The sequence below is a fragment of the Harpia harpyja genome, chromosome 9 (genome assembly GCF_026419915.1).
Source record: "Harpia harpyja isolate bHarHar1 chromosome 9, bHarHar1 primary haplotype, whole genome shotgun sequence".
NCBI lineage: Eukaryota > Metazoa > Chordata > Aves > Accipitriformes > Accipitridae > Harpia > Harpia harpyja.
In genome coordinates, this window is record NC_068948.1 from 25,030,925 (window position 1) to 25,042,573 (window position 11,649).

Here is an 11,649-nt window from a genome sequence, read left to right on the forward strand (position 1 = left end):
CTTCGTTTTGGACCTGGACATCTGGTTCCCCGCACAGAGAGGCCCTGGATTTGTTCAGGGCCTTGCTGAGGAGTTGCATTTTCACTACATGCTCTGAATGGCAGCATTTGTTTTTATACTCACCGTCTCCTTAAAGAAAAATTCAGGCCATATGATGAACCTGTTGCCAAATCACAAAATGGAGGAGAGCAGGGGAAGATGGGGAACAGAAATTTTTTTTTTTTTTTTTTTTTTTTAATTTTAAACCTTGACTTTGAATCTTCTGGCTGCTTCAGTGGAAAAAACTTGCGGCAAATCTTGCTCTCCTCAGAGTGTGTGGGGGCTGGAAGAACAGTTTGATTCCCCCTGTGATGGCAAGCCTCACTTAATTTCAACAGGAAAATTTGTTCATTGCAGAGTTTGACTTGGAAGGAAACTTGGCACAACTGCAACAGGGGAAGAATATGAAGCTTTCCTGGAAGCCTGGTTTTGTTTTGGATGAAATCTGGGCATTTCTTCCTCCTCCTTGTGTCTTGGTGGGACTGCTCAAGACCCCCACGCTGGCTGCGAACATCCTCTCTGCTGGTGTGGGGCAAAGCAGGGATGTGTTTGGAGTCGCAGGTCTTGGTGCTGCAATGGTGGGGAAGACTCTCCAAAGAGCAGATTTTGGAGATGTACCTAGCAGATAACGTCCATGTAGGGAAGGCCTTCAAACTTTTGTGTTACTGACAGGTTTCAGTGCTTGCAGAGACCCAGAGAGGTTTCTCTTGGTAGTGGAGCAGAAAGCTTTTAGGCTTTTTTTCTCTTCTGCCTTTGTTGGAAAATTAAGATTGGAAGTTTTTTTTTCCTCGCTTCAAACACCACTTTAAATTTAATCTGTGGAAAGGTGGGAACCTCCCATTAGGGACTTCGGAAACATCCTGTGATCCACACCTGTCCTTTTACCCAGGGAAAATGTTACCAGCAATAACCACGATGGGCCCCTCTTTGTCCGCAGCAGCCCGTTGCATCCCATGCTGTCCCCCTTGCCAGCTGTGGAGTTTTCTCAGGCTTAGAGGAGATGTATTTTGTAAAGTAGCAAGGTGTTGACCATCCCAGGCATTCATACTCAGGCTCGCACCACCTGCTCACAGGGTGAAGGGGGCATGTGAAGGACCAGCACTGAGCTGCACCCTGTCCTCCAGCGTCAGAGTTGTGCCGACCTGATCTGATGGAGGATGGAGCAGCGTTCAACTGCCCAAGGAGGAGGAAAAGTCCCATTTTTTTATAGAAATCAAGCCCTGGGGAACTTGACTTTGTGAAGCTACAGCTCTGATGCTTTCTGGAGTGATGTCCTTCAGCTCTTGAGCTTTGTCCCAGGGCAGCAGTGGGAGCTGGATTTGCCTGTGGTGCTTTGAACCCCCACCCCTACCCTGAGCACAGCAGGACCCGGGGACTCCATGGACAAAAAGCAATGACTTCCAGGTCTGTGTGTCCCCCGGCCGAGAGCCTGTCTCTACCTGAGCTGTCATGGGTGATGCTGCTGTAGCCCCTTGATTTCAGGTCCTGCCATGGACGATTCAAGCTGCTGAGGAAAAGAAACCAGCTGGAGCAGCCAGCAAACGCCGAACCTGTTGGGAAACGCTGGCCTGGCTTTGGCGCTGGCAGCAGCAGAGGACAAGGACTGGTGAGGGGGCTGGCGGGGTCTCGGCATCTGCCACCCCCCCACTGCAGGGTCCCCGGGCTTGTCCCATGGGCTGTTGGAGGGGCCGGTGCTTGGTGTCCTTGCAGAGCGGTGGGGCAGTGGCTAGTCCCCTTCACATCCCCTTTTGATAATTGTATTGTTTTTCGGGGCGGGGGGGGGTATTTTATCGTACAATCGCTTGGGGTGGGGGGTGGGGGCTTTGTTTTGGGCCCAGGGCTCCCTCTTGTTGGAGATGATTATATGTAGCAGAGATTTTACAACAAGATATTTTTCCTTTTTCAAAGCTCTGTCTCATTTCTGCCTCCCCTGTACTGTGGCTCTGGTCACAACAGTGTTGCCCTGAATCCCCATCTGTGCCCTTGCAGCGATGCTGGGGCAGCAGAGGGGGGATGGACCCCTGGGTGCTGCCTTTCCCCCAAGCTCCCTCCCTTCTTCCCCCTCTTAATCACTTGCAGTTGTGGTCTGGAGTGTGTTAGCAAGCCCTTGTGATCTCTGGGTTTGTGGATCATCATGTTCTCCCCAAGCCCTGCAGCTGGAGAGGGGATACAGCCTGGTGCCCCTAATCCAGCCTCACCTCCCCCCTGCCTCTGATCTCTCTCTGGCCCCATCCCTAAGGAGTGTGACCCCCTAAAATACTTGGCTCCCCACAGTTTGGTCCCTGTGCGGGTGGCCTCGCCACTTGGTCATGCGCGGCCGAGTCAGGGCCCCGTGCTCGGGGCAATGAGTCCGTGCCAGAGCCCCGGGCTGACTCAGCCACTCCCTTTCTCAGCAGCCAGGGAGGGTGAGCTCATGTGTGGGTCCCTCACCCCGGGGGACCCCTGCCGTGATGGGGTGACATGGGTGTAGTTTTAGAGGTGGCTCTAGCCTGATCTGTGCCTTGGGGCTGCTCCCATCCCCTTAACTCTGCCGCTTGCTCCCTGGGGCAGCCCATCCTCATACCCGCGGCTGGTTGATGATCTCCCCAGCATGGTCTGCCTGGGAAAAGGGACTAATGCCACTGGGTTATACCAGGACCTTCCATGCAGTGAACAAGGTTTTCTGACTTGTTGCGGCAGGAGCCGCGTGACGAGGGGCCGGTCACTGCAGAAAGCACTGTCTGATGCAGCTTCCCCGTGGTGTTGCTGCTTGGGGTTGGGGATAAGCCTGGTCCCCCTGGGCTGTACCTGTGCCCCCCAGAACTGGGCACAGGGGGTGGCAGGGGAAGCAGTCCTGGGTGGGGGACATTGGGGGCAGAGATGAGGTCCTGTCCTCTGCTCTAGATGTCACACAATGAACCTGAGGCACCGGGGATGGTCTTAATCCTGCCTCTCTTGAAGCAAGTGGGTGCTCAGCCCTCCCTGGGGTGCTGGGGAGGATCGGGGTTGCACAAACAGCTCCTCTATCATGGGGCAGGAAGGTGACCCTGGGGCACAACTCTGGGACAAGGAAGATGTCCCCAGGGTGTGGTGCTGGGGCAAGAGGACATCCCTGGGGCAGGAGGATGTCCCCAGGGTGGGGTGCTGGGGCAGGAGGATGTCCCCAGGGCAGGATCCAGATCCGCTGGCCCCTGAGCCAGGGCTGACTCAGCTCTGCCCCACAGCATCACGTGAAGCCAGGAGGGAGCCGCTGCTGCATCCCCCCTCCCTGTCTCCTCTTTCTCTCCAACCCTGTACGAACCCAGGCGACTGCCAAAATTTTCCAGCTGCCTCTTAACTTCCTCAATCCAGCGCCATAAAAGAGCTGCAGACGCGGCACCCACATCCTCTGGTCCCAGGCTGCACCATCCTCCCACCGACAGCACGATGCTGGGGTAAGCGGCCTGGGAGAGGGTCCCATGGGTGGATGGGAGACCCAACAAGGTGTTGCTGGGGCAGTCAGGTGGCTTTTTCCCTGGGGAAATGGACCCCGGTGGGAGCGGAAGGTGAAATAGGGTCCTGTGTGGCAGCATTAGGACCCTTAGTGTTAGAGGTGCAAAAGGGGAAACTGAGGCACAGAGCATCGAGCAGGGCTATGGGCTCCAGGGTTGGGCTGGTGGCCCCATTCCTGCTCTGCCCCAGGGGTCTGGAGAGAAAGTGGATGCCAGGGGCAAGTGGGTAAAGCAAGGGAGGGGCGGGATGCCTGGGTCCCCCCCCACCTGCACCCCCTGCTCCATGTGCCCCCAAAATTCAGTTTCCCCGTGGCCTGGGGCTGTTGGAAAGGCGGCAGTGGTGCGGTAATGGGAACCAGCTGTCCAGCTCATGTGATGCCTATGCTGGCCAGTGCTGCCTGCCCTGGGGTCCTGGCCCCAAAACAGGGTGGGCAGGGGGTCCTAGCCCAAAACCAGGGTTGGCAGGGGGTGCTGGTTCCCATGGGCTGTTAATGGGGTGGGTACGGGGTTCTGGTCTCTGCCAGGATGGGTGTGGGGTCCCAGTCCCTTATGGCTCAATAATGGGATGGGCACAGGGTCCCCTATGGCCTGGAAATGGGATGGATATGGGGTCCTGGCCCCTATAGGCCAGCACTGGGGTGGGTACAGGGTCCCCGTCCCCTATAGCACAACATGGTTGCGGGCACAGGATCCCATCCCCTGTCCAGCCCTCCCAGGCTCGGTCTTTGTCCCTGCTCCCCAGGATGTGGTGGCCCACACTGCTGTCCCTGCTGGTCCCCGCAGTGGTGGCCCAGCTGCACCCCAAGCGGGAGCTGGACACCCAGTGGGACCTATGGAAGAAAACCTATCGCAAGCAGTACAACAGTGAGGTACGGCAGAGCCCTGCGGGAGGGGACCAGCCCCTGGGGGATTGCTGGGAGGGAGCTGGGGACCACCCTGGTGATGTCCCCATGGGGCTGGGGCTGGTGTCCCCACAGTGGTGGTGGTGGTGGTGGACATGGGCAGGACCCCTCTTCCCAGTGCCATCTCACCTCATGGTGCAGGCGGATGAGGTGGCACGGAGGCTGATCTGGGAGAAGAACCTCAAGTACATCAACACCCACAACCTGGAGCACGTGCTGGGCGTCCACACCTTCGAGCTGGCCATGAACCACCTGGGCGACATGGTGAGTTTCACGGGGGGGGGGGATGGTAATGGGGTGGTTGAGAGGGGACTGAGTACCCTTGGGTGCTGCTCTGCCCAGCAGCCCCAGGGCTGTACCCACCCACCCTGGGCTCCTTCCCCAGACCAGCGAGGAGGTGGTGAGGACGATGACAGGCTTGAAGGTGCCCCATGGCTACCCACATCACAACAAGACACTCTATGTCCCTGACTGGACCGAGAGAGCCCCGGCTTCCGTGGACTGGAGGAGGAAAGGCTACGTGACACCTGTCAAGAACCAGGTAAGCAGGGTGCTCCTGGGGGTGCCCGGAGTGGGTTGGCACCCCGGTGTCAACCATCATGTCCCCATAGGGCCAGTGCGGATCGTGCTGGGCTTTCAGCTCAGTGGGCGCACTGGAGGGGCAGCTGAAGCGGAAGACGGGGAAGCTGCTCTCCCTCAGCCCCCAAAACCTGGTGGATTGCGTGGCCAACAACGACGGTTGTGGTGGCGGCTACATGACCAATGCCTTTGAGTACGTCCGGCAGAACCGCGGCATCGACTCGGAGGATGCCTACCCTTACATTGGCCAGGTCTGGGGCTGGGAGGGGCGGTAAGATCTCCATCTGCTTCCCCCCCCCGACTGCTCTTCCATCCCCATCTCACCTTGACCTTGCTGGTCCCATGCAGGATGAGAGCTGCATGTACAGCCCCACTGGGAAGGCAGCCAAGTGCCGCGGCTACCGGGAAATCCCTGAAGGGAATGAGAAGGCTTTGAAGAGGGCCGTGGCCAGAATCGGACCCGTCTCTGTAGGCATCGATGCCAGCCTGCCCTCCTTCCAGTTCTATAGCCGCGGTGAGGGGCTGGGGGGGGGAAAATCCCATCTGGTGCCCACTGGCCACAGGGCAGCTTGGGGAAACTGAGGTACAGTCAAGTGGTTTATCCAGAGCCTAACTGTCCGTCCTGTCCCCCAGGCGTGTACTACGACGAGAGCTGCAATGCCGAAAACATCAACCATGCGGTGCTGGCGGTGGGCTATGGCACACAGAAGGGCACCAAGCACTGGATCATCAAGAACAGGTACGGCAGGACGGCAGGGCTGCTTTTCACCGGGTCGAGGTTTCCTGGTGGCTCTGTCGGTGGCTCAGGCTCTCCCTTTTCTCCCCACAGCTGGGGTGAGGAGTGGGGCAACAAGGGCTACGTCCTCCTGGCACGCAACATGAACAACGCCTGCGGCATTGCCAACCTTGCCAGCTTCCCCAAGATGTGAGCGCTCCCAGCGCATTCCCTTCCTGCGCCGCATCCGGCTGCCCTCTCTGCTTCCTTGTGTTCAAACTTAGCCTTTTCACTCCCAGCCTCTGAAGCTGATGTCACTCCAGGGGGGATCTCTGCCTCTCCATGAGAAATCTCCCTTGGGAGAGGGGCGAGATCCCCCAGCTGCCGGTGAACAGTGCAGTGAGCTCCCCTCAGCTCTTTTCCCAGGACTCCTTTGCTGTGCGGGCACTGTGTGTGCTGAGTTCTGCCTTCTCGCAGCCGCAGACACTCAGGCTGGGCTTGGCCAGCTCCAGAGAGTCTGATTCATCCAGAGATGCTTGTGCAAACAGGTCCGGTGCCGGCCTCTGCCTCCAGCAATGCAGACGCATGGGGAAATCCCGCGTGGGTGGAATACCCCCATGGAGAGTGCGGATCTGTCTCCCTCCACGTTGCATCCCAGTGGGGGCTGCAGAGAATGATATGACTTTATTTTTAAAATAAACACTGTTGGGAATAAATGGTGGGGCTGGCTTGTTCTGTGCTGTCCTGACCCCGTGGCGGGATGGGACTGCAGTTGTGGAAAAGTCCTTCCGTTTCCTAAGAGGGCAGGACCAGATGGCAAAACACAGCTGACTCTAGAGCAAAGCGGGGAGAAAAGATGCTGCTGGGGTCTTTTTGCAAAATCCCAGCTGGTTTTGCAGGACCCCTGAAACAGGTTGAAGAAATATGGGGGGGTTAAGGAGGAAGAAAGCAGGGCAATAAATAAACAACTGGTGTGGGCTGCAGTGCTGTGGCTTTGGGGCAAACGGTTGTGCCAGGGCTGGGTGGTGTTTTGCAGCCCAAACCCTGTGTCTCCCCAAAAACCCAAATCCAAGTGTTCCTTTTAATGAAACAAATTGAAAAATGACAGCAGCAAAGCTCAAGGCAAGCCATAACAGGAAAGGAAGGCTTAAAAATTAATTAAAAAAAAAAAAAAAAGTTTAGATGCTTAAAAAAATGTTTCTTTTTCCCACTCACTCCCATGCACCAAGATGTGGGAGATGAATGGCCTGGCTGGCTGATGGAGAGGACGAGGGGTGCTGGGTAACTCATCGGGGCCTGTCAGGATACACCATCAGGGTTGTGTGAAACCAGAACGATGCTGTGAAAAGAAAGTGAAATCAGAGCATTTCCTCATTCACCAGCTCCCAGCTGCAGCAAGCGGAGGGACCTCCGTGCTGTCCCAGGTCCCTTGCGCCCATCCCGAGGCTGAGCCAGGCTCCGTGGGAAGCTGCACCGTGTCTGGGCAGGCAGGTGAGATGTCTCCCTGGGGTGACTTTTGGCTGGAGAACATGGTCCCTTTGCACCCACCTGGTGGACAGAGTTCCTCTCTACCTCCTCAGTGTGTCCCCCTCGACTGCTACTTTTCCTTGAGAGCTGCTGCAGCGATGGAGATGGAAAGTAGGCAGGGGCAATACTTGGGGACACGTGAAGCTTCCTTAGAAGAGGCTTTCTTGGTGGGGTCGGAGTGGCACTGCAGGTGAGCGTATGGGAGGGGTATGGCCCTGTGTCATGGTTGCACTGGGGCCGCAGAGCATCACTGTGTGACCAGAGAGAGCTCCTAGTCAAGGAAAAAGGCACTAAGGGAATGGGGGTGGGTTTAGGAATCAGTGAGGAAGTAAAATGCCCAGGTTGGGGTCTGGCACTGCCTCTCTGGTCCCAGCTGAGCAGGATGAAGCTGCTGGTGTCCCTCGCCTTCCTGGCCGTGCTTGCAGTGGCACTGGGGCACCCCGACCCCGCACTGGACTGGCACTGGCAGCTCTGGAAGAAAACCTACGGCAAGGAGTACCGCCATGAGGTAGGGGCATCTTGAGGCAGGTGGAGGTGGCTCAGGGTGCTGACATGGTGGGTGCTGCTCCAGCATGACCATCAGCTGCTTCACACAGTGGGGAGAAGAGCCGACAGCACTTCGAAGCACCGTTGGTTCTCAGGGGTGGTTTGGCAGGGGCTCCGGACAACCTTTGGTGGGATAAAAATGGGCCAAAGTGTCTGCGAGGGCTGTTGCTACGCACCATGAGGCTGCGTTTGATTTCAGAAGGAGGAAGGGGACCGACGCGCAACATGGGAGAGGAACCTGCAACTGGTGACGCTGCATAATCTGGAGTACTCCCTGGGGCTGCACTCCTACGAGCTGGGCATGAACCACCTGGAAGACATGGTAGGCGCTGGCTGTGCCGCAGGGCTCAAGCATGGAGTCATGCATTTGGTCAAGGGGGATGAAACGCGCCATGTTGGTGATGCTGTAATGGCACGCATCAGTCCCCTGAGGCTGCAAGGACAAACCTGGTCCTTTCAGTGCGGTGGGATGTGTGGATGGATCCGCTCTCCTGTTGTGCAAAGTAAACCTCAGCACATCACGAATGCCTCTGTGCTCCTTCCCACCAGGCCAGCGAGGAAGTGGTGGCTTTGTTAACTGGGCTGAACGTTGCTCCTCAGCCAAACCGGACCTCCACATACCAACTGCAGCCTGGCAGCAAAGTCCCTGACACGGTGGACTGGAGGGAGAAGGGATGCATCACGGACGTGAAGTACCAGGTTTGAAGCTCTCTTTGTGCCTCCACACGTCTTGGTCCCATGCTCGGTCTGAGCATCTCTGGGGCTTTTGCAGGATGCCTGTGGGTCGTGCTGGGCATTCAGTGCTGTGGGAGCCCTCGAAGCCCAGATGAAGCTGAAGACAGGGAAGCTGGTGTCCCTGAGTGCCCAGAACCTCGTTGACTGCACCAGGAGCTATGGGAACAAAGGCTGTGGTGGCGGATGGAAAACCAAAGCTTTCCAGTACATCATCGACAACCAAGGGATTGACTCAGATGCGTCCTACCCCTACACGGCTCAGGTAGGCATCAGACCTGAGCAACGCTTAGGTTGGCTCAGCTTAAAATGGAGGAATTAATAGTCCTGTTGCTTCCAGAGGAAATTGACTTTGGAAAACCATGGAGTTGACTGTCTTTAATGCCGCGAGCATCAGTTCTGACTCGCATAACGCAGAGCAGGACTCTGTGCAGGATCTGATGCATTTTCCCCCTTACCTTCTTTTGCCAGGACGGCGTGTGCCACTACAACCTGACGGCGTGGGCAGCCACGTGTTCCAGGTATGTCGAGCTACCGCACAGCAATGAAGCCACGCTGAAGGATGCCGTTGCCAATGTGGGGCCCATCTCTGTCAGCATCGATGCCAGTCAGCCTACCTTCTTCTTGTACAAACCTGGTGGGTCTTCCAGGGAATCACGAAAAAAGGCCGCGCTTTCCTTCCCATGGCGCTGCTTCCTTAAATATAAATTATTTCAGCTTTGACTTGCATTTAGCTTGTGTTGCCCTTGTTCTTAGCGACAGGCATTGGTAACATCTCCCAAAGAGTGAATTTAATTCCCATTTGGGCAGTGACTTAGGGCAAGTTGTCCAAAGGCTGTTTCCAAATGTCTTCCAGGTGTCTACCATGACCCGAACTGCTCTCAGGTGGTGAATCATGCCGTGCTCATCATCGGCTACGGCTCTTTGGATGGGGAGGACTACTGGCTTGTGAAAAACAGGTACAGCAAACTCAGTCACTGAGCAGCTTTTCCCTTCAGCCTCCGTTCCGAGGGGCACCCTGAAGGTTTCAAAGACATGCCAGCAAAGCACTTTTCATTGCCTATCAGCTTGCTTTAGGTATGTTTAGGGCTCAGTTCCATCACAACCATGGTGTAAAGGGCCCTTGATTAAGCCCTGTAAACAAGAAACAACGTACATAACCCAAAACACTCCTGCCTGACTCCTCAGTGCTGGCTCAAAAAATGGGATTTCTGCTCTGTGGGAAACTCCAGGGTTTCCAACGTTCCTGGGTGTTGAGTCAGCACAAAGGGGTGGTGTTTCTCAGAGAGAGAAACCGAGCTGGTTTGATTTGGGGACATGCCGGTAAACCCTCTCCTTCGGCCAGTTTGGAGGCACAGCCTCAAAGATCATTGCAGCTTGGCTGCCCCTTGCATTAAAATGTATTTGTGAACATGTTTCTCGCTGTTTAAAATGCAGAACGAGAAGAAACAAAGTGTTGAAATGGAACAGTCCTGCTCGGACAGACGCATCTCTGGAAAAAAACAAACCTGTAATGTCAGCAAATCTACATTCAGCAACTGAAAACCATTATCTTTTTTAAAAACAACAACAAAAAAACCCAACTGTGGGCAGTTCTGTCAACAAAGCTCCTTTATCCTCATGTTAGAGCTGGGCTAAAACCCACCAGTTTCCTCCTCTGTCTCTCATCTCTGGCCTTGGTAGGATTTAAAAAAAAAGGTATTTTTAATATACAAAACCAATTCATACACCTTTATCTGGTATTTCCCTGGTGGTTTTGACTCACTCCAGTGTATAGGAAATTAAGTGATTTTTCCTCTGCCCCCCCTCAGAAGAGTTAGTGGCAGCAACTCTGGCAGGGAAGCAGTCAGGAGGTTCAGCCCTTTTGGCCAAAAGATGCAAATTTGGCTATTCCTGTGGCTGCTGGGGTGGAAGCATAAGTTGAAAAAAAAATTTCTAAAAAGGAGTGGGGAAAGAAAAAAGTGAGGGTGAGGGGTGGTACGGAAGGAGGCAGTTACCTCCTGTTGTCTAACTTTTGCTTCTTTCTTCTTCCAAAAGTTGGAGTGTGCATTTTGGTGACCAGGGCTATATCCAGATGGCAAGGAACCATGGAAACCACTGTGGGATTGCCAGCTATGGTGTTTACCCCCAGATCTAGAGGGGTTCCCTGCTTTTGGGACAAGCTCTTGAGATGCCGTCACTCACCCTGCTGATCTTAAGTGTGCCTGGCTTTACTCCAGCCTTCCTTTCTTGAGGAATCCCATTGCATTTCTACAGATAAGCAGCAGAAATTAGGAGTGATTGCAGTTGGCTTGTTCAAGCATCCCATCAAGTATGACCATCTCACTCACCCTGCCCAGGAACTTTTCCACTAATAAGGGATAATCTGTTGGGAATTATTTCAATTATTTAGGTGGAAGGCTCTCTGTTGTCATTGCTCACTCTTGCAATCTCCAGCAGCTTTTTAGAAAATGACTCAGCTGCATCTTCAAAGCTCTTTAGACACTGTTTTGCTTCCTTCTCCTCTCTTAGAAGATGTTTTTTTGCAGCCATTTTATGTCCAATGGTGCTTCGTAGTGGTGAGAAATGCACCCTCCTGCCTGGTTGTCCTTTGTGGGAACCCAGAGGATGCCCTGAGAAGAGGCTGGAGCATGATTTCCAGGCAGCTGGAGACTTTGCTGACTGCGTTTTCAGCCTGCCTGCAATGTAATGTGCATTAAATTTGTCTCCTGCTGTCTATGCAGCGCTGAGGCTGGTCAGATCAGCTCTATCCCATGACTGTGTTTAAACTGCGTCTTCTCCTCCGTGCTACCCCACGGAAAAGTGAATAAATGTGATTTTTCTTCCAAGAGCTGGCTTTGGTCTGGTTGGTACACTGCTGCAGTGAGATGGGAGCTCAGGTCTACCCAGTTCAAACCAGTAGCAAGGCTCCATACTTGACCTCATCCTGTCTCTTAGCACCAAGTCACAAAAATGCTAAAATCATATCAGAGTGTGACCCCTGCTCCTGCCCGCTAGCCCCATAAGCCACATAAACCACCACGAGAGCCTTGCCATTAATTTTTGGGGTGCTGGAAAAAGGAAAATTTCTCATCTGCAATCATTTTCTGATGGTATTGAGGGTCTGGCTTCAAATAACCTTGTGACTGTGGCACAGCAA

At 54.6% G+C, this 11,649-nt stretch overlaps 2 protein-coding genes across 8 annotated transcripts; both read left to right on the forward strand.

Annotated features, from left to right (window-relative positions):
• Positions 1 to 1,537: 1,537 nt before the first annotated feature.
• On the forward strand, positions 1,538 to 6,421 carry CTSK (cathepsin K). Of its 4 annotated transcripts, none has more exons than XM_052796974.1 (9): positions 1,538 to 1,645; positions 3,324 to 3,452; positions 4,252 to 4,378; positions 4,553 to 4,675; positions 4,797 to 4,952; positions 5,023 to 5,241; positions 5,339 to 5,504; positions 5,624 to 5,729; positions 5,820 to 6,421. In XM_052796974.1, exons 2-9 carry the CDS (start codon positions 3,445 to 3,447, stop codon positions 5,917 to 5,919), a joined length of 1,005 nt encoding a protein of 334 aa, XP_052652934.1. In that variant the 5' UTR covers positions 1,538 to 1,645; positions 3,324 to 3,444; the 3' UTR covers positions 5,920 to 6,421. The 4 variants fall into 4 exon arrangements, with proteins under 4 accessions (XP_052652934.1, XP_052652933.1, XP_052652936.1 ...); XM_052796973.1 differs by having other exon boundaries at positions 1,542 to 1,645; positions 3,243 to 3,452; XM_052796976.1 differs by lacking the exon at positions 5,023 to 5,241 and having other exon boundaries at positions 1,542 to 1,645; positions 3,243 to 3,452.
• A 239-nt stretch (positions 6,422 to 6,660) lies between these two features.
• LOC128146011 (cathepsin S-like) lies at positions 6,661 to 11,338 on the forward strand. 4 transcript variants are annotated; one of them, XM_052796970.1, is made up of 8 exons: positions 6,661 to 7,196; positions 7,606 to 7,740; positions 7,978 to 8,100; positions 8,328 to 8,477; positions 8,551 to 8,775; positions 8,982 to 9,147; positions 9,367 to 9,469; positions 10,548 to 11,338. In XM_052796970.1, exons 2-8 carry the CDS (start codon positions 7,615 to 7,617, stop codon positions 10,645 to 10,647), a joined length of 993 nt encoding a protein of 330 aa, XP_052652930.1. In that variant the 5' UTR covers positions 6,661 to 7,196; positions 7,606 to 7,614; the 3' UTR covers positions 10,648 to 11,338. The 4 variants fall into 4 exon arrangements, with proteins under 4 accessions (XP_052652930.1, XP_052652931.1, XP_052652929.1 ...); XM_052796971.1 differs by having other exon boundaries at positions 11,039 to 11,338; XM_052796969.1 differs by lacking the exon at positions 10,548 to 11,338 and adding an exon at positions 9,948 to 10,529.
• Positions 11,339 to 11,649: the final 311 nt, after the last annotated feature.

Excerpts from the sequence above, each read along its gene's own strand:
- CTSK (XM_052796974.1), top strand. Across the intron at positions 4,676-4,796 it reads TGAACCACCTGGGCGACATG|ACCAGCGAGGAGGTGGTGAG; the intron begins GTGAGTTTCACG and ends CTCCTTCCCCAG. Across the intron at positions 5,242-5,338 it reads CCTACCCTTACATTGGCCAG|GATGAGAGCTGCATGTACAG; the intron begins GTCTGGGGCTGG and ends GGTCCCATGCAG.
- LOC128146011 (XM_052796968.1), top strand. The coding sequence starts at position 7,531 with ATGGGGGTGGGTTTAGGAATCAGTGAGGAAGTAAAATGCCCAGGTTGG. Across the intron at positions 8,101-8,327 it reads TGAACCACCTGGAAGACATG|GCCAGCGAGGAAGTGGTGGC; the intron begins GTAGGCGCTGGC and ends CCTTCCCACCAG. Across the intron at positions 9,470-9,947 it reads TACTGGCTTGTGAAAAACAG|AACGAGAAGAAACAAAGTGT; the intron begins GTACAGCAAACT and ends TTTAAAATGCAG.